Below are 25,052 nucleotides of genomic sequence, written 5' to 3'. Positions count from 1 at the left end.
CAAAAGATAGTTTAACCACCAGAAAACAACACAATATATACATTCAAAATATATACGGCAAAATCAGCACTATTCAATACAAAACAATATATGAACATAAAATATTTAGAGCATAGATAGGTTGGTTATTTAGCAACAAAACCGTTGCGTGCGCAACTATAGGGCAAAACAGACGGGATTGGTTTAGGTTGTTGACAACTTGTAAACTATATTTCGTCTCCAATGTTATTGTTGGTTAGCAAGCTAATGCATTTTTTTTGTTGCCATATTAGCATAGACGTGACATCAGTCAAGACACCTCAAAATAAGACATAGTATCAAGAACAAGATATACAACTAGCTGGAAAGAGCCACCTACGAGTCCCCACACCGCAGCTTCTTGTCATTGTTGCTATCTGGCCATCCAGAATCACAACATACAGACTTCAGCTAAAAAGCTAAAAAAAACATAATTGTATCAGAACTGCTATTTGAATTTTGAATTTAAGGGTTAAAGTTATAAGTGATAATAACAATGTATGTATGAACAAACAGGATCTGGAAGAATTACACAACAAGGTTTATAACACACCATAGAAAATACATTTACTTCAAACGTCGTAATCTACTATCTGCCCAAATCATCATCTCCCACTGGGCACAGATGTCATTTCAACGTCTACTCCATGTTGGTTCAATGTAATTTCATTGAAATGACATGGAAACAATGTTGATCCAAGCAGTGTGTGCCCAGTGGACTAGTAGGTCTTTGATAGTGCTACTGGTGTAACACCCACACTTGTAAACCTACTTGCTACTGTTTGTTTCAAGTAAAGTCATGTGAAAAGGAGGCTTTTGATAGAAAATATTAACAGCAAAAAACTTGTTTTCGATGTGTGAAAACAGTATCCTATAAAGGAGATCCGTTTTGAGGACAAGTCTGATACCAAGCTTGTAGATGATATATTCATAGTGTTGAGCATTGTGCAGCAATCCGGATACCATGCTACTGCAACATTTCCATCATTCAGTAACACTTTACCTAACCTTCAAATGATATAGCAGGTGCTTTTGTTGCGCAACAAACTTAAATAACAGTACATCTCACAGATCAGGTAGCGAAAATCATATGCCACAACTTTTTGCGACGTTCGCTGCAGTATGTCATCATAATGATCACATTATGTAGGCAGATTCAAAGAAAGTGTTAGCAATAATGCTGGCACTGGTATCAGATACATCACCACGATGAGGATAACGGGGATGCAACTTTCAGTAGTCACTTTGTTACCCGTGTCTTCCTGAGGAGAACCTTTAGCATCCACAGGTGCCTACAGTTCAGACAAAGACATGTTATTGATGCAGACCAACCACCATAAGGCTACGGATCAAAAAAAGACAAGTGCCTGTTCTCCATTACAAAGTACAATGTCTGTTCTTCACCAAATAGTTATCCATCTGAACGCTCAGTAAAGTTGCAACCTCCTACATAAGAAAACGACGAAAATAACTTTCAAAGATTTTGTCATGGCGGTGTTAAGGCAGCATTCACAAGAAATGCGAGTTATGATTATTGCAGTTGTTTGTGGTTCAGCAACATTTAATGACAGTTCACAATACTAAATGGGAAGCAATTACGTAACGTCTACCGTGGAATGGGGGGCACAAAAAAGCAAAGCAAAGGGAACAATTGAAAAGCAGTTTCAATTTAAAACATTCGACTGACATCTGCCTATAGCAAATGCATATACATTTTAGTTGGCAGTAGAAACATTTATTGCGATGCGATCATGGTTGTGGTTTTCCCATTTTTTTTTGTGGATTAACTGTCGCCTTGTTCGTTTGACTTTGTTTGGTATAGACCTTTTGTTTAATTTCGGGAATAGTTAAACATCCACACCAGTAGAAATCCACTGTTTTCGAGCTGAGAGACGATGGCCAGAGTTTACCCAGGCCTTTGTTTAATTTCGGGAATAGTTAAACACCCACACCAGTAGAAATCCAGTTTTCGAGCTGAGAGACGATGGCCAGAGCTTACCCAGGCTGTTGCACATCGATTTAAGACAATACGTCATCATTTTAGTCAATGTATGATACAGTGGGGAGAACAAGTATTTGATACACTGCCGATTTTGCTGGTTTTCCTACTTACAAAGCATGTAGAGGTCTGTCATTTTTATCATAGGTACACTTCAACTGTGAATCTAAAACAAAAATCCAGAAAATCACATTGTATGATTTTTAAGTAATTAATTAGCATTTTATTGCATGACATAAGTATTTGATCACCTACCAACCAGTAAGAATTCCAGCTCTCACAGACCTGTTAGTTTTTCTTTAAGAAGCCCTCCTGTTCTCCACTCATTACCTGTATTTAACTGCACATGTTTGAACTCGTAACCTGTATAAAAGACACCTGTCCACACACTCAATCAAACAGACTCCAACCTCTCCACAATGGCCAAGACCAGGGGGCTGTGTAAGGACATCAGGGATAAAATTGTAGACCTGCACGAGGCTGGGATGGGCTACAGGAAAATGGGCAAGCAGCTTGGTGAGAAGACAACAACTGTTGGCACAATTTTTAGAAAATGGAAGAAGTTCAAGATGATGGTCAATCACCCTCAGTCTGGGGCTCCATGCAAGATCTCACCTCGTGATCTCACCTCACCACTGATAAATCCACTATAATTGAGAATTTCAATAAGCATTTTTCTACAGCTGGCCATGCTTTCCACCTGGCTACCCCGGTCAACAGCAACTCGCTCCCAAGCCTTCCCCTTTTCTCCTTATCCCAAATCCAGTCAGCTGATGTTCTGAAAGAGCTGCAAAATCTGGACCCCTACAAATCAGCAGGGCTAGACAATCTGGACCCTTTCTTTCTAAAATGATCTGCCGAAATTGTTGCCACCGCTATTACTAGCATATTCAACCTTTCTTTCGTGTCGTCTGAGATTCCCAAAGATTGGAAAGCAGCTGCAGTCATCCCCCTCTTCAAAGGGGGGGACACTCTTGACCCAAACTGCTACAGACCTATATCTATCCTACCCTGCCTTTCTAAGGCTTTCGACTCTGTCAATCACCACATCCTCAACGGCAGACTCGACAGCCTTGGTTTCTCAAATGATTGCCTGGTTCACCAACTACTTCTCTGATAGAGTTCAGTGTGTCAAATCGGGCAACACGGACTTTCAATTCCCTCCAAAGATTTTCTATGGGGTTGAGATCTGGAGACTGGCTAGGCCACTCCAGGATCTTGAAATGCTTCTTACAAAGCCACTCCTTCATTGCCCGGGCGGTGTGTTTGGGATCATTGTCATGCTGAAAGACCCAGCCATGTTTCATCTTCAATGCCCTTGCTGATGGTAGGCTTTGTTACTTTGGTCCCAGCTCTCTGTAGGTCATTCACTAGGTCCCCCCGTGTGGTTCTGGGATTTTTGCTCACCGTTCTTGTGATCATTTTGACCCCACGGGGTGAGATCTTGCGTGGAGCCCCAGATCGAGGGAGATTATCATCCATTTCCTAATAATTGCTCCCACAGTTGATTTCTTCAAACCAAGCTGCTTACCTATTGCAGATTCAGTCTTCCCAGCCTGGTGCAGGTCTACAATTTTGTTTCTGGTGTCCTTTGACAGCTCTTTGGTCTTGGCCATATTGGAGTTTGGAGTGTGATTGTTTGTGGTTGTGGACAGGTGTTTTTATACTGATAACAAGTTCAAACATGTGCCATTAATACAGGTAACGAGTGGAGGACAGAGGAGCCTCTTAAAGAAGGTCTGTGAGAGCCAGAAATCTTGCTTGTTTGTAGGTGACAAATACATTCCACCATCATTTGCAAATGAATTAATATTTTTTTTTTACAATGTGATCTTCTGGATTTTCTTTTCTCATTTTGTCTGTCATAGTTGAAGTGTACCTATGATGAAAATTACAGGCCTCTCTCATATTTTTAAGTGGGAGAACTTGCACAATTGGTGGCTGACTAAATACTTTTTTTGCCCCACTGTAGAAACCTTAATAGAAAGTTACTAAAGTAAAAGTGAAAGTCACCCAGTAAAATAGTACTTGAGTAAAAGTCTAAAAGTATTTGGTTTTAAATATACTTAAGTATCAAAAGTATATGTAATTGCTAAATTATACTTCAAAAGTATAAGTAAAAGAATAAATCATTTCAAATTCCTTATATTAAGCAAATCAGAAGGCACCATTTTCTGGTTTTTAAAATTTACGGATAGCCAGGGGAACACTCCAACACTCAGACATTATTTACAAATAAAGCATTTGTGTTTAGTGAGTCCGGCTGACCATAGGCAGTAGGGATGACCACGTGTTCTCTTCATAAGTGCGTTGATTTCACCATTTCCCTGTCCTGTTAAGCATTCAAAATGTAAGGAGTACTTTGGGTTTCCAGGGAAAATTGTATGGAGTAAAAAGTACAATATTTTATTTAGGAATGTAGTGAAGTAAAAGTAGTCAAAAATATAAATAGTAAAGTACAGATACCCCAAAAAACGACTTAAGTAGTACTTTAAAGTATTTTTACTTAAGTACTTTACACCACTGTCTGTGTGCAGTCCAAATATTAATGACGATTGGAATCTGACTTGGTTTCACTGGAATTATCAAATCGCAAGAGTCAGACAAACGTCAACCCTCAACATTTCAACAGCACAGTTTAGTTAAGATCTCTTGACCGGTCGGTTGGTTTTCTTATTATGAAATCATTATTTTCACCTGTGCTAACTGAAAATGGTGCTCACAATAACGTTCATTAGCTGGCTACGGTTAGCATGCTAGCTAGTTAAACTGCCAGCTGTCAGCCAGTGACTTATTTGTTGTTATTTCTCTGCTACATGTGGAAATCACCACAACGTTCCCAGCCCCAATTTCTAAATATGTATTAACAGCCTGCGTCAGTTTTCGAGGTGGAACCTAAACAATCATTTCTGATCTAGGACAGGAATGACTCTAAATAAGTGCAGCAACTTCCTCTGAGGTGGGCCTTTACATTTGAACGCCTCATGTTCTTAGAACATATACCTTGTAATATGAAAGTACATAACTACAATCACTACTATTTTCTGGAGCCTATTTCAGGCTTAAGTGACTCAATGGACTTTCGGACAGGTCCCAATAGGTCCCAGTTACTGAGCTTAGTTGAATAAGGCAAATGTGGGATCATGGATATTAGAGTTTTGGGAATGGGGTTTGGGAATCTTGGGATAATAATTACCGGAGTCTCCTCCACAGGGGACTCCTTCATTTCCTCCGGGGTCGGAACGGATTCCTACGTACAAAAGAGAGTTGATTCACAATCACATCTGGGGAAAAAAATATTTTCAAGCCTCGAGGATGGCCTCTCTCGACTCTCCAGATTTAGTTTGGTTATTTCAAGTTATTTGGTATGTTTCCTTTAATTTTGTGTACTCCTATGTCACAGGTGGATAGCTCTTAATAAATGGTTGGAATGGAATGGTATCAATCATGGAAAACATGTTGTACGTGTTCGATTCCATTCCATTATATTCTGTTCCTGCCATTACTATGACTCTGTCCTCCCCAATTAAGCCGTCACCAACCGCCTGTGACCTATTTGCTATACTTCTAAATAAATATAGCATTTTGATATTTCAACTCATATACGTACAGTACATGAGAGTATATAACATTGTGGAATTTCAAGATTCAAAAGGTTGAGACTTCTGATGGCCGATAATACATTTCACAAGACATTGGTTCCTATAGGGACCTGGGTCCTGCTTTATTTAAAGTGCATCTTATGAAGGCTTCATAAGCACCACATAGATGCTTCACAAATCATCTATAACCGTACATCATGCTCTATAAAGATTTGTAATGTGGCATAACTGTGTGACATAACTATCCATTTATGTTAGATTCTGGGATTTTAAAGCATGGAGCTTTATGGGGAATACATGGAACAGGGGTTTGGGGATATAGCCAAGCTCATATGAGACTGGGTGCTATTCACACAAACCCAGATTTTGTTGAATACTGTTGTCTGGAAAAAACATTATTTCCCCTGAACCACATTAATGATGGAAAGTGACAATTTATGTCACAGTATACATTGAGTGACATTTCTACAGTATAAATGCTCATTTCGAATGGCACATGAAATCCAAGGTTTGGGTTTGTTTTAATAGCATCCTCTGTGTACTTTGGAGTGAGTCGGACCTCAATGTCATACCACTCTGTCCTGTATGACTCAACCTTAAAGCTTATATGAGACACTGTGGCAAATACAATTGAATGTTTAAGATTATACAAAACATTGTAAAAATATGACTTGAGGTTCAAACTCACACAAGATACTCGGCCAAATATGACTTTAGCTTCCTTTTTGCCAAATTTGGCACAAGTTATAGTTACCGGGGGAGCTGTTTCGCTGGGGAATGCTTTTTCAGCCTCTTCAACTGGGAGGATCTAAGCGCAGAAAAGAGGTTTTAATGCACCTAGCTAGCTACCTAAGCCTTTTCAGTACAGCCTTTAGCATTGAGATTGCATTTGATATATTGAGATTAATCTGCATCAATTACATACATAACAGCGGTTCTCCTTTTTATTGATATTGTTAGTATAGCATTCATGCAAGTGCAAAACGTAAAGTACTGAGATGCAGGCTTTGAGGAATCGTTGCATCCAGTCATTGCTGTGTTGGCAAGGAAATGTTTGGTCCATTCTTTCAAGGTACAGGCTATCTTGGTGTATCAAGATTCTGCACAGATTCTGTGGTTATTATATTATTATTATATTTAGTGGGATATACTCTTGTTCAAGGAAATTATTTAAAAAAAAATGAGCATCTATATCAAGGAAAATCTTAAATCAACTGAACGAAAATAAGGCTACTCATCTTTTTGTAAGTCGTTTTGATACATGGTTGGCACATGGAAGAAAGTAAATGGATCTACAGACATTTCCTCCACTCCCATGTCAAGCATGACAATAAGAGCCATATACACACAGCAATTGTAATTACCCTTCGTAAATGAGCAACTCCACAAGGCACATACCCAATATATACAAACGTATGTGGACACCCCTTCAAATTAGTGGATTCAGCTATGTCAGCCACACCCGTTGCAATCTCCATAGACAAACATTGGCAGTAGAATGGCCTTACTTGAAGATGTCAATTACTTTCAACGTGGCACCATCATAGAATGCCATCTATCCAACAAGTCAGTTTGTCAAATTTCTGCCGTACTAGAGCTGCCCCGGTCAACTGTAAGTGCTGTTATTGTGAAGAGGAAACGTCTAGGAGCAACAACGGCTCAGCCACAAAGTGGTAGGCCACACAAGCTCACAGAATGGGACCGCAGAGTGCTGAACCACGGAGCTTGTCAAAATCGTCTTTCCTCTGCTGCATCACTCACTACCGAGTTCCAAACTGCCTCTGGAAGCAACATCAGCAATAGAACTGTTTGTCGGGAGCTTAATGAAATTTGGTTTCCGTGGCCAAGCAGCCGCACACAAGCCTAAGATCACCATGCACAATGCAAATGGTCGGCAGGACTAATTTCTGGAGTGATGAATCACGCTTCAGTATCTGGCAGCCCAACGGACTAATCTGGGTTTGGTGGATGCCAGGAGAACGCTACCTGACCCATTGCTTAGTGCCAACTGTAAAGTTTGGTGGAGGAGGAATAATGGTCTGGGGCTGTTTTTCATGCTTCGGGCTAGGCCCCTTAATTCCAATGAAGGGAAATCTTAACGCTACAGCATTCAATGACATTTTAGATGATTCTGTGCTTCCAACTTTGTGGCAACAATTTGGGGAAGGCCCTTTCCTGTTAAAGCATGACATTTCCCCTGTGCACAGAGCAAGGTCCATACAGAAAGCCCTCCCAGAAGAGTGGAGGCTGTTATGTTATAGCAGCAAAGGGGAGATCAACTCCATATCAATGGCCATGATTTTGGAACGAGATGTTAGACGAGTAGGTGTCCACATACTTTTGGTCACGTAGTGTATCTCTTTGCGATGTGTCTAGTGCTTGCCCCAGGTTCCAACCTGGAGTAGGGTTGAACAGCTCATACACTCAAATATAACAAGTCTGTCACAATGTATAAAACTACACATACCAGCCTCATAGGAACAGAACATGAGCATATTTTGGAATACACAAGAATAGCATGTGCATGCATGACATCCCAACAGAAACATATAGTAGATCATTAAAAATGCCACCCTAATTCTTCAATCACATTCCGACACAGACACACACACATTTCCCACCCAAGATGACTATGATGCACTCAATTACAATCAGTTATTCACAAAGTCTCGACACGGACAATCTCTCAACCTCATGACACTTTGACAATGGTGATGGTAGGGTTTGGGCCCGGCTACTGAAAGAAGATGGACTTCAATGTAACCCTCACAGAACCGAGTCACAGAACAGTAATGGGAGGACGTGAGTGGACAAAGGGGAGGATCTTACACATACCTCAGTTGGTGAAGCCCCCTCAGGCTCTGCAGATGTCACTGGAGACCCCACAGTGGACTATACCAAGAGTGAGTTAGAGAAGAATGTCATATTTAAGACTTGAATCCTGTCATAATGTACAGATGTGTTATAAAACAATAAATGGGAGTTGTGGAGTGGATTGAGGTCAAAACAAAAAGTACCAAGTTTAAAATGGTAAGTTTTAAAATCAAGGAGAACATAATTGAATGACAAGGAAGGTGTCGATAATTGCAAAGTAACATTTTTAAAACAGAGGATATCAGAAAGCATCTCCACGGATATAATGAATGGGCTGATAACGATGACCATGATAATGATAAAGCTGAAAACACTGATGATGATGATGATGACGATGATGACGATGATGATGATGATGATGACGACGATGATGACGAGGATGATGATATTGATGATGACGACGATGATTATGACGACGATGATGATGATTATGACGAGGATGATTATGATGATGATGATGATTATGATATTGACAATATGAAAACACTGATGATGATGACGAGGATGATTATGACGACGATGATGATGATGATGATATTGACAATATGAAAATATTGATGATGATGATGATATTGACAATATGAAAATATTGATTATGATGATGATGACGAGGATGATTATGACGAGGATGATTATATTGACAATATGAAAACACTGATGATGATGATGATGATTATGATGATGATGATTATGACGATATTGACAATATGAAAATATTGATGATGATGATGATTATGACGAGGATGATTATGATGATGATATTGACAATATGAAAACACATGATGATGATGATGATTATGATGATGATGATTATGATGATGATATTGACAATATGAAAATATTGATGATGATGATGATAATAAATATTGATGATGATGATGATAATAAATATTGATGATGATGATAATAAATATTGATGATGATGATGATGATGATGATAATAAATACGATGATGATGACGGTGATGAAAAGGTTCCCTTAAACAGAGGGATACAACTATGCCTATAAGGATGACTTGGACCATAGATGGCTGGGGAATGACCCATGCTTGTGATGATGAGCGTGCTATTTCACAGTTACTGTATATAATAGCTAACTGTCACTCACATCAGGCTTCTCCTCTCCAGGGCTGGTGGCACTCTCGGCTGCCTCAGCCTCACTAGTCGGGGAAGCAGGCTCCTGGATCTCCCCTGCCTCTGTGGCATCTGAGGTCTCAGTCCCAAGGACCTCCGGGGCCACAGCAGTCTCAGCTGTTGCCTCCCGGGCCACAGCAGTCTCAGCTGGGGGCGCAGCAGCTTCAGGGTCCATGGTGACATTACTTTCATTCTTTCCACAAAGACAGGCGAGGGAATAACTGATCAACATCCCCTGTTTTACAGCAGCCCCCACAACCCCCCTGTCCCAACTCACCATACCTCTTTTGTACTTTTTAATTATGCTGTGTAGCAACTTGGATGCAACAAATGCACTACCGTTAAAATGAATTATTATCATCATCATCATCATCATCATCATCATTATTACCTGGATAGGTATGGCTGGTTCGCCCTTTTACCCTCTGTATAACTATACAACATAAACATTCAGAGTGGAACTGCAGCGCAGTTTCCTTTAATCTGCAAATAATTTAATCAGTTTCAACAGAGAATACAATGTGTTTGAAGCTCTTAAAGGCAGACTGAATAATATGACATCATACAAGGCAACCTTACAGATGTCACAGAACTCAAATCAGAATAGATTGTCACGGTTGCCTCTTTCCAGTGTGGAAATACCTCAAGGGAGGGCACAAATAGAGGCCGTCTTGACAGATTAAAATGTTGTTGTTGTTGAGGTCTGTATGCAGGAACTTGTTCCTCTATGTACAGTATGATGATTCAATATTGCCGAGTTCAAACGTTGCTTCAGAGTACAGTTTGAGCATTTTGGCAGCAACACAAAAAAACAAAAAAACATAAGTGTTTTGGATAACATATTCAACATAAGTGTTTAACACATCCAAAACGGCACTTAAAGATGCACTATGCAGAAATCACCACGCCATTTCCTGGTTGCAAAAAAAGTCTAAACCGCTGTGAAATATATTTTCCATAACCCAAAATATTTTATTTTCAGCTGTTTGAAGCTGGTGTACAAAATTGAAAATAAAAGTGGCAAAACATTACCGTAGGAACGTGAAACATAGAAATAGCGCACATCAGAACAGATCTAAAGCGTCATAGACTTGCTTTCAATGAGAATGACAGATCTATATCTCTCATTTCTATGTGAATTTGCAAAACTAACATATTGCAGCTTTAACAAATACAACTGAATGAATGTGAAGATGGCGACGAAGAACATGGCTGACGTTTTACATTCTCCCAACCAATTGTGCAATTCTGTTTTTTTTCTTTGCATTTTGTGTAACTTATTTTTTTTACTCATTGTGTACATAATGTTGCTGCTATCGTCTCTTATGACTGAAAATAACTTCTGGACATCAGAAAAGCGATTACTCACCGCGGACTGGAAGAAACTTTTTCCTTTAACGAGTCCGACGAGAAGTATATCCTGCTTTCACTAGAACAGGCCCAGATCCACGCCTTTTACGTGAAGAAAAGACGCCGGAAAAGGGGACGCAGATTGGGATCCTTCTGAGAAGTGGGAGGCGAGCGAGTAAACTCCCAATGCCTTCCATTCTCCTTGCTAACGTGCAATCGTTGGAAAATAAAATTGATGACCTACTATTAAGATGATCCTACCAACGGGACATTAAAAACTGTAACATCTTATGTTTCACTGAGACGTAGCTGAACGAAGAAACTGACAATATAGAGCTGGCGGGATTTTCCATGCACCGGTAGAACAGAGACGCTACCTCTGGTAAGACGAGGGGCGGGTTTGTGTGTCGTTTTGCCAATAACAGCTGGTACGCAATGTCTAATATTGAAGAAGCCTCGAGGTATTGATGCATTGCTTGCCTGAGGTAGAGTACCTCATGATAAGTTGTAGAACACACTATCTAAAAAGAGAGTTCACATCTGTATTATTCGTAGCCGTCTATTTACCAACACAAAGCGCAGCTGGCACTAAGACCGCTATCAACCAACTCTGCCATAAGCAAAGAAGAAAATGCTCACCCAGAAGTGGCGCTCCTAGTGGCCGGGGACTTTAATGCAGGCAAACTTAAATCGGTTTTACCAAATTTTTTACCAGCATGTAATATGTGCAACCAGAAAAAAAAAACCTAGACCACCTCTACTCCACACACAGAGAAGCATACAAAGCTCACCCCCGCCCTACATTTGGCAAATCTGAATACAATTCTATCCTCCTGATTCCTGCTTACAAGCAAAAACTAAAGCAGGAAGTACCAGTGACTCGCTCAACACAGAAGTGGTCAGATGACGCAGATTCTACACTACAGGACTGTATTGCAAGCACAGACTGGAATATGTTCCGGGATTCATCCAATAGCATTGAGGAATACACCACCTCAGTTATCGGCTTCATTGTAACTGCATCGATGACCTCGTCCCCACAGTGAGTGTATGTACATATCCCAACCAGAAGCCATGGATTACAGGAAATATCCGCATCAAGCTAAAGGCTAGAGCTGACACTTTCAAGGAGCTGGAGACTAATCCGGACGCTTATAAGAAATCCCGCTATGCCCTCAGACAAACCATCAAACAAGCAAAGTGTCAATACAGGATTAAGATTGAATCCTACTACACCAGCCCTGACGCTCGGCGGATGTGGCAAGGCATAAAAACTATTATGGACTACAAAAGGGAAACACAGATGTGAGCTGCCCAGTGATGCGAGCCTAACAGACGAGCAAAATGCCTTTTATGCTTGCTTTGAGGCAAGCAACACTGAAGCATGCACAAGAGCACCAGTTGTTCTGGATGACCGATGTGAACAAAACCTTTAAACAGGTCAACATTCACAAAGCTGCTAGGCCAGACGGATTACCAGGAAGTGTACTCCGAGCATGGGCTGACCAACTGTTTTCAACCTCTCCCTAACAGAGTCTGTAATACCAACATGTTTCAGGCAGACCACCATAGTCCCTGTGCCCAAGGAAGCGAAGGTAACCTGTCTAAATGATTTGATTTGAAAGGCTGATCATGGCTCAAATTAACAGCATCCTCCCGGACACCCTAGACCCACTCCCATTCGCATACCGCCCCAACAAATCCACAGATGATGCAATCTCAATCACTCTCCACACCGCCCTTTCTCACATGGACAAAAGGAACACCAATAAGAGAATGCTCTTCATTGACCAAAGCTCAGCGTTCAACACCATCGTGCCCACGAAGGTTATTATTAAGCTAAGGACTCTGGGACTAAACACCTTCCTCTGCAACTGGATCCTGGACTTCCTGACGGGATGGCCCCAGGTGGTAAGAGTAAATCAAATCAAATAAATCAAATTGATTTATATAGCCCTTCGTACATCAGCTGATATCTCAAAGTGCTGTACAGAAACCCAGCCTAAAACCCCAAACAGCAAGCAATGCTGATGTAGAAGCATGGAGTAGGCAACAACACATCTGCCACGCTGATCCTTAACACTGGGGCCCCTCAGCTGTGTGTGCTTAGTCCCCTCCTGTATTCCCTGTTCACCCACAACTGCGTGGCCAAACACGACTCCAACACCATCATTCAATTTGCTGACGACAACAGTGCCTGATCACCGACAATGATAAGACAGTCTATAGGGGGGAGGTCAAAGAACTGGCAGTGTGGTGCCAGGACAACAACCTCTCTCTCAATGTGAGCAAGAGGAGGAGGAGCTGATCGTGGACTACAGGAAAAGGCGGGCCGAACAAGCCCCCATTAACATCGACGGGGCTGTAGTGGACGTGTCGAGAGTTTCAAGTTCCTTGGTGTCCACATCACCAACGAACCATCATGGTCCAAACATACCAAGAGAGTTGTGAAGAGGGAACAACAAAACCTTTTCCCCTCAGGAGACTGAAAAGATTTGGCATGAGCCCTCAGATCCTCAAAAGGTTCTATAGCTGCACCGGCGAAAGGATCCTGACCGGTTGCATCACCACCTGGCAACTGCTCGGCATCTGACCGTAAGGCGCTACAGAGGGTAGTGCGAACGGCCCAGTACATCACTGGGGCCAAGCTTCCTGCCATCCAGGACCTATATAATAGTCGGTGTCGGAGGAAAGCCCATAAAATTGTCAGACTCCAGTCACCCGAGTTATAGACTCTTTTCTCTGCTACCGCACGGCAAGCGGTACCGGAGTGCCATGTCTAGGGTCAAAAGGCTCATCAACAGCTTCTCCCCCAAGCCATTAGACTGCTGAACAATTCATAAAAATCGCCACTGGGCAATTTCCATGAACCCGCTCTTGTACAAAGCTGCTACTCGCTGTTTGTTTGTTACCAATGCAAAGTCACTTCGCCCCCACCTACACGTACAGATTACCTCAATTAGCCTGTACCCCTGCACACGGACTCGGTACCGGTACCCCGAGAAGCCTCGTTATTGTGTTACTTCTTGAACTGCACTGTTGGTTAAGGGCTTGTAAGTAAGCATTTCACTGTAAAGTCTACACTTGTTGTATTCGGCACATGTGGCAAATAAAGTTTGATTTGATGACGGTACACAAACACAACACTGTAACGGAAATGGGGTCACCAAAAAATGTAAATAGATACCTGAAGTGACTCATTAAAATACTATTCCCTCAACAGTATTACATATATATCTACAGTTGAAGTCGGATGTTTACATACACTTAGGTTGGAGTCATTAAAACTCGTTTTTCAACCACTCCACAAATTTCTTGATAACAAACTATCGTTTTTGCAAGTCGGTTAGGACATCTACTTTGTGCATGACAAGTAATTTTTACAAAAATTGTTTCCAGACAGATTATTTCACTTAGAATTCACTGTATCACAATTCCAGTGGGTCAGAAGTTTACATACACTGAGTTGACTGTTGACTCTTTAAACAGCTTGGAGAAATCCAGAAAATGATGTCATGGCTTTAGAAGCTTCTGATAGGCTAATTGACATCATGTGAGTCAATTGGAGGTTTACCTGTGGATGTATTTCAAGGCCTACCTTCAAACTCTGACTTCAACTGTGTGTATGTATATCTATATAATGCTGTTGAGGGAATAGTATTTGAATAGATATACACACACACACAGAGGCAGGTTTATTAGGTAATAATAAATAATAAGCATCTACACTGAACAAAAAATATAAATGCAACAATTTAAAATAATTTATTGCGTTAGTGTTATATTTAAAAAAAAAAAGTCAATTGAAATAAATTCATTAAATCTATGGATTTCACATTACTGGGAATACAGATATGCATCTGTTGGCCACAGATACTTAACAAAAAGATAACCAGTTGGTATCTGGTGTGACCACCATTTGCCTCACGCAGCGAAACACATCTTTTTCACATAGAGTTGATCAGGCTGTTGATTTTGGCCTGTGGAATGTTGTCCAAGTCCTTTTCAATGGCTGTGTGTGAAGTTGCTGGATATTGGCGGGAACTGGAACACGCTGTTGTACACGTCGATCCAGAGAATCTCAAATATGATCAATGGATGACATGTCTGATGAGTATGCAGGGCATGGAAGAACTGGGACATTTTCAGCTTCCAGGAATTGTGTACAGATCCTTGCGACATGGGGCTGTGCATTATCACATGTAGTGATGGCGGCAGAGCCGGGTACAGTTGAAACCGAAACTTTACATGTTACGTTTATAGTTTTGTTCTGTGTAGAACCGGGTCGGATCCCCATTTGGCTCTAAAACAGCCTGAATTCTTTGGGACATGAAAACTTTGCTCAATTGGCATCAAGTGTGGGGAATGGTGTGGGGAATGTTTTCCTGTTATAATCCAGGAAGGCATTCCCCATACCATTACACAAACACAAAAGCTGCCAGTGGAGGACTTGTGAGGCGTCTGTTTCTCAAACTAGACACTAATGTACTTGTCCTCTTGCTCAATTGTGCCCTGGGACCTCCCACTCCTCTTTCTATTCTGGTTAGAGCCCGTTTTAACGATGATCTGTGAAGGGAGTAGTGCACAGCATTGTACGAGATCTTCAGTTTCTTAGCAATTTAGTCTCAGCAGGGGTGATGGTCAGATTTGCGTTTATCGCCGATGGAATGAGCGTTACACCGAGGCCTGTACTCTGGAGCGGGATTGATTTGGAGGTGGAGGGTCCGTCATGGCCTGGGGCGGTGTGTCACAGCATCATTGAACTGAGCTTGTTGTCATTGCAGGCAATCTCAACGCTGTGCGTTACAGGGAAGACATCTTCCTCCCTCATGTGGTACACTTCCTGCAGTCTCATCCTGACATGACCCTCCAGCATGACAATTCCATCAGCCATACTGCTTGTTATGTGCGTGATTTCCTGAAAGACAGTAATGTCAGTGTTCTGCCAGTGTTCTGCCATAGCCAGCGAAGAGCCTGGATCTCAATCCCATTGAGCACGTCTGGAACCTGTTGGATCGGAGCGTGAGGGCTAGGGCCATTCCCCCCAGAAATGTCCGGGAAATAGCAGGTGCCTTGGTGGAAGAGTGAGGTAACATCTCACAGCAAGAACGGGCAAATCTGGTGCAGTCCCTGAGGAGGAGATGCACTGCAGCACTTAATGCAGCTGGTGGCCACACCAGATACTGACTGTTACTCCCCTTTATTCAGGGACACATTATTCCATTTCTGTTAGTCACATGTCTGTGGAACTTGTTCAGTTTATGTCTCAGTTGTTGAATCTTGTTATGTTCATACAAATATTTACACACGTTAAGTTTGCTGAAAATAAACGCAGTTGACAGTGAGGATATGTCTTTTAATTGCTGAGTTTACACACACACACACACACACACACACACACACACACACACACACACACACACACACACACACACACACACACACACACACACACACACACACACACACACACACACACACACACACACACACACACACACACACACACACACACACACACACACACACACACACACACACACACACACATAAAGCAAATATAAAGACATAAAAGTTAGTAATGGAAGAGCAAAAACGACACTTGACTTACCAGCTTATCAAAATCGGCAACAAATGTTGGGGCTGTTGCTTCCATCTTTAAGATAGGTTGGTGGAAAGAGAAAGAGAGGGAGAAAGTTAAAACTACACTGGCAGCAAACCAGCAGTAAAAAAATATCAGAGCATATAAAATGTTAGTTTTGAAAGGTAAGTTATGATGGGATCATTTTGGGGAGAGTATTAGTGAGGGATTGACAAAGTGTTTGTAACCGGGATAGAGTGGAGGGTAAACTCATGTAAGCATAGTTTATCCACCTTTTTAAACAGTGAAGAGTTTTTGCAGCAATTACACTATATTCACCTTGTTAGCAAATTTGCCTACATTATTGTTGTTAGCATAAGTTTACCCAACTTGTTTTTTTACATACCAGGTTAGTTTACAAAACTGTAGTTTAGTTCTCGTTTGTTGTAATATCCCTAAATTCTACAACCATGTAGACTTCATACTATTCTACTACTAAGACAGTCTTTAGCTTCTTTATGCACAACAGGAACTGCTTTTTATATATCTGGAAGTTCAATGTTATGGGTCAATTGCAACCAGTATTCGTGGTAATGTGTTACAAAAGTAACGTGTTACTTTTTCAAATTGGTTACTTTGTTATACAACGCGTGCGTAACTAATCCCAACAACTAGCAGCATCAGGAGATAAGCTTTCGCGGCCTACAATCTTCTAACGTCACTTTATACCTAATTTAAATACTTCAGTTTTTTAAAACTAATCTGCAAGTAAGTAAACTACATGACAAAAAGTATGTGAACACCTTCTCGTCGAACATCTCGCTCCAAAATCATTGGCATTAATATGGAGTTGGTCCCCCCTTTTGCTGCTATAACAGCCTCCACTCTTCTGGGAAGGCTTTCCACTAGATGTTAGAACATTGCGGGGAGTTGCTTCCATTCAGCCACAAGAACGTTAGTGACGTCGGGCACTGAAGTTGGGCGATTCGGCGTGGCTTGCAGTTGGCGTTCCACTTCATCCCAAAGGTGTTCGATGGGGTTGTGGTAAGGGCATTTTTATCAATGATGACTAATTATGTCTACATTTCAATCAGGACTGACTAATCAGAATACTATTATATTACTGTACATGTACGAATTTTCTCTCTTGCTCCCAGTATCGAATATAATGTAGTCAAGAGTTTAGAACAATGACGGTCTGTTCCTTGGTACAAATGAATGAACTATCTCCAGATGGCAGGGGCGGACTATCTCCAGACTGTCTAGAATGCTTATCTACACTGACTGACCTTGGCTCTAGGCGAGGAGGGAAGGCTTGAGAACTATAGGGCCTTTCTACCAGTGTCAAGAAGAGACGTAACATTTAGAATTTGCTGACGTCATTTTCAGTTTATAACCTGTGGTAAAATGTGTATGAACCCAGTACTCTCTTGATTAAAGGCTGTTACTTGACTTTTAAGACTGGGGCTCTGTCCATTCTTATAAAATAAGGGTCATACAAATTCTTGTGAATTGACAAGAGTGTTTAATTTTGATTGGGAATTAAAACAGAGGAATTAAATTCCTTCAACAGGTTGAGGTCAGGGCTCTGTGCAGGCCAGTCAAGTTCTTCCACACTGATCTCAACAAACCATTTCTGAATGGACCTCTATTTTGTGCACAGGGACATTGTCATGCTGAAACAGGAAAGGGCCTTCCTCAAACTGTTGCCACAAAGTTGGAAGCAAAGAATCGTCTAGACTGTCATTGTATTCTGTGAGATTTCTCTTCACAGGAAGTAAGGGGCCTAGTCCGAAGCATGAAAAACACCCCCAGACCATTATTCCTCTTCCAACAAACTTTACAGTTGGCACTATGCATTCGGGCAGGTAGAATTCTCCTAGCTTCCGCCAAACCCAGATTTGTCTGCCAGATGGTGAAGTGTGATTAATCACTCCAGAGAACGTGTCCAATTGCGGCAAGCTTTACACCACACCAGCCAATGCTTGGCAACATGCATGGTGAGATTAGGCTTGTGTGGGGCTGGTCGGCCATGGAAACCCATTTCATGAAGTTCCCGTCGAACAGTTCTTGTGCTGAAGTTGCAGTTTGGAACTCGGTAATGAGTGATGCAACCGAGGACAGATGATTTTGACGCGCTACGTGCTTCGTGAGCTTGTGTGGCCTACCACTTCGCGGCTGAGCTGTTGTTGCTCCTAGACATTTCCACTTCACAATAACAGCACTTACAGTTGACCAGGGCAGCTCTAGTAAGGCAGAAGTTTGACAACTGACTTGTTGGAAAGGTGGCATGCCACGTTGAAAGTCACTGAGCTCTTCAGTAAGGCCATTTTACTCCAAATGTTGTCTATGGAGATTGCATGGCTGTGTGCTCGATTTTATACAGCTGTCAGCAACGAGTGTGACTGAAATAGCTAAATCCATGAATTTGAAGGGGTGTCCACATACTTTTGTATATATATAGTGTATAATATTTATTGTCAGTTTTAACAAGTAATTCCATTCACAGGATGAAAAATAAATAAATACGCGACACAAATGGAGATGATATTAAACCAAAAAATGGTAACATCTCCTCCTAATGTTGCAACTGATCCAACTTGATCCTGTCCTCTACCATATTATATTATAGTTTCTTAATGACAAAGCATCTGCTCTAACTAACAAGGCAGTGATGAATCCTTTTCTCAATATCATCTTGTGATCACTAAAATAGAAATTTGGTCGAGACTAATTACCTGGGGAAATCCGTTAAATGCATTGTTGGTCACCTAAATCAAATCACAGACACACAATTAGTATGGGAGGCTTTTGGCATGGCTGCTTTGAAATGTCTTTTAATTATTCGGCAAGTGATGGAATGTTTTTTATCAAATTGACAAAGTGGAACCGACAAGCAGACAAGCAAGCAGAGGAGAGAGAGGAGAAGAGGACTGGGATTCTGTGGCGCTGCAGGATCCAGGTAGGGTTGCGGGACAGCACTTTTAATTTTTTTATTTGTACATCTGTGGGAGGGAAAATAAGGAAGAGGGGATTCTGTTTGCTCTAGACTACTCTACGCTATTCTCTACGTAGAGGGGGGAGGAAGTCAGGTACCTCTTCCTTCTCTGTATCTATCTCTTGGTACAACTTTCCGTATCTCCTGTTCGCGACCTCGTCTTCGGACAGGTCCGAGTTATCAGGCTCTTTGTGAGCTCGGCGGACGACTCCTTCCTTAGCTACTGCTTCGCTTCTTGGCCCGGGAAAGGAGGCGAAGAGGTCCCCTGCCTGGCTGCCGTCACCCCCTGAGGAGAAGAAGCCACTGCTGTCGCTGACTTCCTGCCAGGACCCGCTGTCGGTGGTGGCGCCCCCTGTCTCTGCGGAGGGAGCTGGGAAACCTGCCCACTGGACTGAACCATTGTTAGCGAAAGGGTCTGCCGCCCACCCTGCCCCAACTTCCCCGGTCGTCTCTGCGAATGGATCTGTCGCAAATCTAACTTCCCCACCTCCCCCTTGAGTTACAGCAAAGGGACCAGACTCAAATCCCCCGCCCACATGAGTTTCCGCAAAAGGATCAGACACAAAATCCCCTCCACCGCCTTCCCTCTGAGTCTCCGCAAAAGGATCTGAGGCAAATCCCCCAGGCGTCTCTGCAAAGGGGTCAGACTCAAAACCACCTTCCCCAGGGATCTCCACAAAAGGATCGGTCCCAAAATGGATCACCTGATCACCGGTTGAGCCCTGTTCTGGGACACTGGTTGGATCCGCAAATGCTGTTCCTGTTTCGGCAGACTGCGTTGGTGCCTGTTCTATTGGTTGGGCCCAGTCAGCTGCGAACCCTGCATCGCTTGCCAGAGCCTTCTCCTCCAGTAAAGGGGTGGCCCGATCACTCGAAGCCCAGTCTGCGAAGCCTACCTGGGCTGTGCTACGGTCTGTGAAACCCTGGTCCGCAGCGGAATCTAGTTCATCGTCAGTGCTGGCCCATCCTCCGTTCTGCCCCACTGAGTCCCCCCACTCCTCCGTTGTCTCATATTCTGAGCCGAAACCTTCTCTTCCGGCCGGCCGGACCAGGTACAGGCCAGGTTCGATGCCTTCAGGGGTGTCCTCAATAATCTGGCCATGCTCGTTGGTGATGCGCAGGCCCGGTGTGGATTTGCGACGATCTCTCCAACCTGCCTCGTATCCCTCTGAATCTGCCTGACCTGCTCCCCACCCTGCCTCCCATCCCTCTCCTGACCCTGCCTCCCCTTTCCCCGCCTCCCCTGCCTCTCCCCATCCCCATGATCTTGCCTCTGTTGACCCCTTCCCCAGCTCCTGCTGGGCCTGCTGGTCGCCCCCCACTGCACAAGGATCACAGTTGGGGGTAACTTGGGGGTTGGGATCCCAGCCGCTAACCTCGTCTCCAGCTGCGGCCGTTTCGGCCCCCTGTGGCTGCTCTGCTGCTGCTGCCTCCCCTGCCTCCCCGCCCCAGCCGTCCGCTGCAGGCCAGCCTTGGGCCTCGTCCTGCCCTGTGGTCGCTGGAACCTGGCTGGCTGCCGCCTCGGTGGCAGACGGGACAGAGTCTCCTTTTGCCGGGGCCGAGCCGAAGTCAGCAGCCCAGTCGGTGGCGAAGCTGGGGTCTCCCGCCTGCTCGGGGAATGCGGGGAACCCAGGGTTAAAGTCGGCAGTGTTCGGGGCCTCGCCACCGCCGCCCCCATCCTCCTCCACACCCACAGTACTCATAGACCCAGAATCCATCTGGAAGGACCAAGCCGGTGCGTGAAGGTAAGGTAAAGAGAGCACAGAGAGTGTTTATCACAAGAGGACAGAGAGAGAAGGTGAAATAATTGACAGAGGTAAAGAAAGAAGACAAGGCATAGACACAAAAGAAGACAATTGTGACTGTGGATTGTGGCTAATGGATTGGTCTGTGGTGGAGTCTAGTGAACAGTTCTGGATTGTGACGAAAAGAGTGAAAAACATACAGGTATCAAACAACTGGCTTGATGACAGGTACGACTAGAGGTCACAGATATTAACATTTTGAAATCAAGGCACGTAAATATTTTCCAAAAGGGATTTTGATTGGTGATTTGGAAGTCAGGTGTGGATGTATTACGTACAGGCTGCACAGGTTCAGCATTTCCCTGGGGAAAAAAACATTTGTATTTAATGTATTTAATGTCAGATTCATCAGTATATTACTGTAAAAGTAGTATACTGCTTTTTTATCAATAAGAACAAAGTTAAATATAACTTTCATTCATCGTTACACATACAAATTGTAATAAAAATATACATGGAGTAGCATAAGAATAAGACAGGGGCAAGTTAATTGCTTGGAACTTAACTTGCAATCTGCTATTTGGTAGTCTTAAATACTGTTGCATGGGAGAAAAAACATTTGGCATAACAAAAGCCACAAAATGGCTACTTTGTTTTTATTTGGTCTACTGAGCATGCAGATCACCATGCCAATCAAAGCTAGTAGAGGAGTCAGGAGGAGTCAGGAGTCCTACGTGTTGAGACTGATAGCTTTTGCTCAATGTTTTTTCTTAATTTTTCACTTGATTGCAATACTTTTTAATAAAGATCCGTGCTAAATGGGGAAAATATAAAATGGGTTGTAGTCTTGTATTTTTCAAAACTCAGAGACTACGACCGGTCAATTTTATAAAAAGAAATGTATACTTGATTCTCTAACATATCTAGGTATAATATAGATTATTATAGTGTATCGTAACTAACTAATGACTATCTCATACATCAAGGTTATAAATCCCATCAAGCAACCAATTAACCAACGAATCAACCAAGGAGGACATTACTGTACTTACTGTCCACAAATCCCAGGGTAGTTGCTGTAGAACAAAACACGTGATTATTCACTATGAATGACGAGCACTCTATGTGCTCTATTGGTGTGCACGTATATTACTAGAGAGAACAGAGATATACACCATCTAGTGTACAGAAACATTTGAAGCTGAATATAAGATACATTTAAGACGGATAACATAGCATTGTGGTATAATAGATGAAAATGGAGATAAATGGACCTGTGTTATGGGTGGTGCAGCCTGTCCGATAGTGGTGTTGCCGTCAGGCTGGAATGGATCAAAGTCCAGATCCAGGAGAGATTCTCCGGGTCTTTCATTTGGCTGAAAATAATAGAATTCAAGTGTTGGTTGAGTTAACAGCTCTCTAACACAACCGTACTGAAAGGCTGAACATTTGAGTGGTGTTGCCTTCAGGCTGGAATGGATCAAAGTCCAGATCCAGGAGCGATTCTCCGGGTCTTTCATTTGGCTGAAAATAATAGAATTCAAGTGTTGGTTGAGTTCAGCTCTCTAACACAACCGTACTGAAAGGCTGAACACTTGAGATCAGGAGCAGTATCTGACATACATCTCAGAATAGGAGTGCTGATCTAGGATCAGGTTCATCCTCCCTGTCTTTGTAATCTTATTCATTGTGATCTCAAAGGCTAAACTGATCCTAGAACAGCACTCCTACTTTGAGACGCTTTCATATGGCCCCAGGTTATTTGTATCCTTTGTAGTTTATAAGAAGATTTGTAATCTTGACCGCACTCTCTTAATAAACCCTTGACCCCTCCCCTCTACAACAATACATGTTTAATATATCCCACTCCCACTGGTGGAAAACCTGCAAACACTGTGACCCACCAGGACCAGGAGCAAACAGTGCTGTAATAGGTGGAATAATGACGGGGCATGCTAGTGGAGACCTCTGCATCTCAGGTAGTTGTGGAGAGTAGTTTAGTGCCCAGTTTGAATACTTTGAAAAAGCCAGATAGTTGCATGCACAAATCCAACTTTTTTAAGCAATGTGGCTGATGCAACACATCAGAACGTTTATCTTAAAATGTTGATAAACTATTAGGTTATTTCTTCACATTATAAGTTATTTTATTATAAAGGTGCATTTTTATGGTGAAATTATTTTCCCCAAGCTTGACTCTCACGCACTGCTCATGTATCCCAGTTAGGCTTTACACCCCAAGCGGATTAATGTGCTTAATTTTAAGAAGTTATTTGGCCACTTTAGTTGTGATACAAACCTTATTAAAACATATAGGCCTATGGGCTAGGCTAAATGACTATGATTCATATCATCTATCCATTTAAATAGCGAATGGAGGACATTTTTCCCGTGGTTCATTTTCATGCCATCCAGGTAGGCTATACTCATGTTGTATAGATAAGCAATGTGCTTAATATAAGAAAAGTTGAGAAATAAATATAGTAGGCCTAGCCTATAGAAAGCTGATGGGATCCTCCTATTTTTAATAGAGGCCATCACTGTTTTCTCGCTCAAGTGCATGGCCTAAAGAAATGTTGCACAACATGACCTCATGGATTCTCGTTAAGTGTTTGATTCGATTTTTGAAAACATATACATTGATGTCAGTGATTAGAGGGACATTAGAGTGCTGAGTACCAGGTGGTTATGAAGTTTGGTAGGCTACTAATGACCATCAGCAGCATCAGAGCTTGGAGAAGCCTAATTACCGTGACTAAATGGTCACATTGAATTTGACTGCCTTCATGAATCATGACCGCAGGTAATACAGTCACCGCAACAGCCCTAGTAATAACACCCATTTGACTCTAGTGGGAATTTATCGCTCTCCCTCTGCCTCCTTATGTGCTCTTAACAAATTGCCATTCCTGCTGTCTAACTATGCTAAATTCAAATGGTTAATAGTGGGTTATCTTAATCTCTATTGGTTGATGCCAAGTCTGATGGGCTGAAAGATATTTGTACTGCGCTAAGTCTAACTCAGCTGATAACTAAACAACTCGCCCCAATTTTAATGAGCAACATTTTTTGTCTGAGCTGCGATTGAGTGACTGGTGGGTTGTTTTAACTATCATTGACATGGACCATGCCCTCTAATTGTTGGAGTTCCCTGTTTAACACTAGAACCGCCCGGCCTTTCAGAATGAAAGGACCCGCTAGAGTCAGGCATCCCCTTCAGCGTACGCATCAGATGCATGTCGACCTGCAAGATGTGCAAACATGCTTGATAAATAAATGCTTTTCGAAATAATGAAATGATTAATTGCATGAAGGAATATTTGTGAAAATATATTAATGACAACATTTGTTGATTGTATCAGATAGTGTATTGTTCCCTTATCGCCGTTTCTTTCTCCTTCTTCGCGTCTTCTCTTTTCGCTTCGGGTCCACAGTCAGCGTACAGCTTTGGGGCTGTGTGTGAACAAAAGCCCCACAAACAAAACGGCTTCACTGCACACAGATTTCATGGACCTTGTTTTGTGTGCACCTGCCGACTTGACATTGTGACTTATTTTTGTTCCCCCGAGTGGGAACTGTGGTGCTTGGAGAAGAGGGAGAGCAGGACCTGCTGCCTTTGCAGCCTGTTTGGCGGAATGTAGCTTCTTTCATGTGGTTCTCATGAAGCTCACGTGCCCAGATCCAGTGGGATGCATGGTGCTGAGGATGCAAACACGTCTTTATTTTAAATCTGTACACCGTGAGTGCTGCTT

General features: G+C 42.4%; 1 protein-coding gene across 13 annotated transcripts in view; it reads right to left on the bottom strand.

The window, feature by feature from the left end:
- The window catches only part of amph (amphiphysin), a 145,354-nt gene that overhangs the window by 7,369 nt on the left and 112,933 nt on the right, over positions 1 to 25,052 (bottom strand). For 2 of the 13 annotated variants that reach the window (XM_046321514.1, XM_046321515.1), the window contains exons 12-21: positions 22,575 to 22,676; positions 22,353 to 22,376; positions 21,639 to 21,662; positions 20,932 to 21,273; positions 19,296 to 19,328; positions 16,588 to 16,632; positions 9,601 to 9,819; positions 8,455 to 8,511; positions 6,374 to 6,427; positions 5,214 to 5,267 (exon numbers count right to left, since the gene is read on the bottom strand). In XM_046321514.1, the coding sequence (XP_046177470.1) occupies positions 5,214 to 5,267; positions 6,374 to 6,427; positions 8,455 to 8,511; positions 9,601 to 9,819; positions 16,588 to 16,632; positions 19,296 to 19,328; positions 20,932 to 21,273; positions 21,639 to 21,662; positions 22,353 to 22,376; positions 22,575 to 22,676 (954 nt within the window). The remainder of the gene's footprint in view (positions 1 to 5,213; positions 5,268 to 6,373; positions 6,428 to 8,454; positions 8,512 to 9,600; positions 9,820 to 16,587; positions 16,633 to 19,295; positions 19,329 to 20,931; positions 21,274 to 21,638; positions 21,663 to 22,352; positions 22,377 to 22,574; positions 22,677 to 25,052) is intronic. The other 11 variants (XM_046321519.1, XM_046321517.1, XM_046321520.1 and 8 more) reach the window with 11 other exon arrangements.

The sequence above is a fragment of the Oncorhynchus gorbuscha genome, linkage group LG22 (assembly GCF_021184085.1).
Source record: "Oncorhynchus gorbuscha isolate QuinsamMale2020 ecotype Even-year linkage group LG22, OgorEven_v1.0, whole genome shotgun sequence".
Classification (NCBI taxonomy): Eukaryota; Metazoa; Chordata; class Actinopteri; order Salmoniformes; family Salmonidae; genus Oncorhynchus; species Oncorhynchus gorbuscha.
Note: the sequence above shows the minus strand (reverse complement) of the source record. Positions and strands in the feature narration are given on the sequence as shown.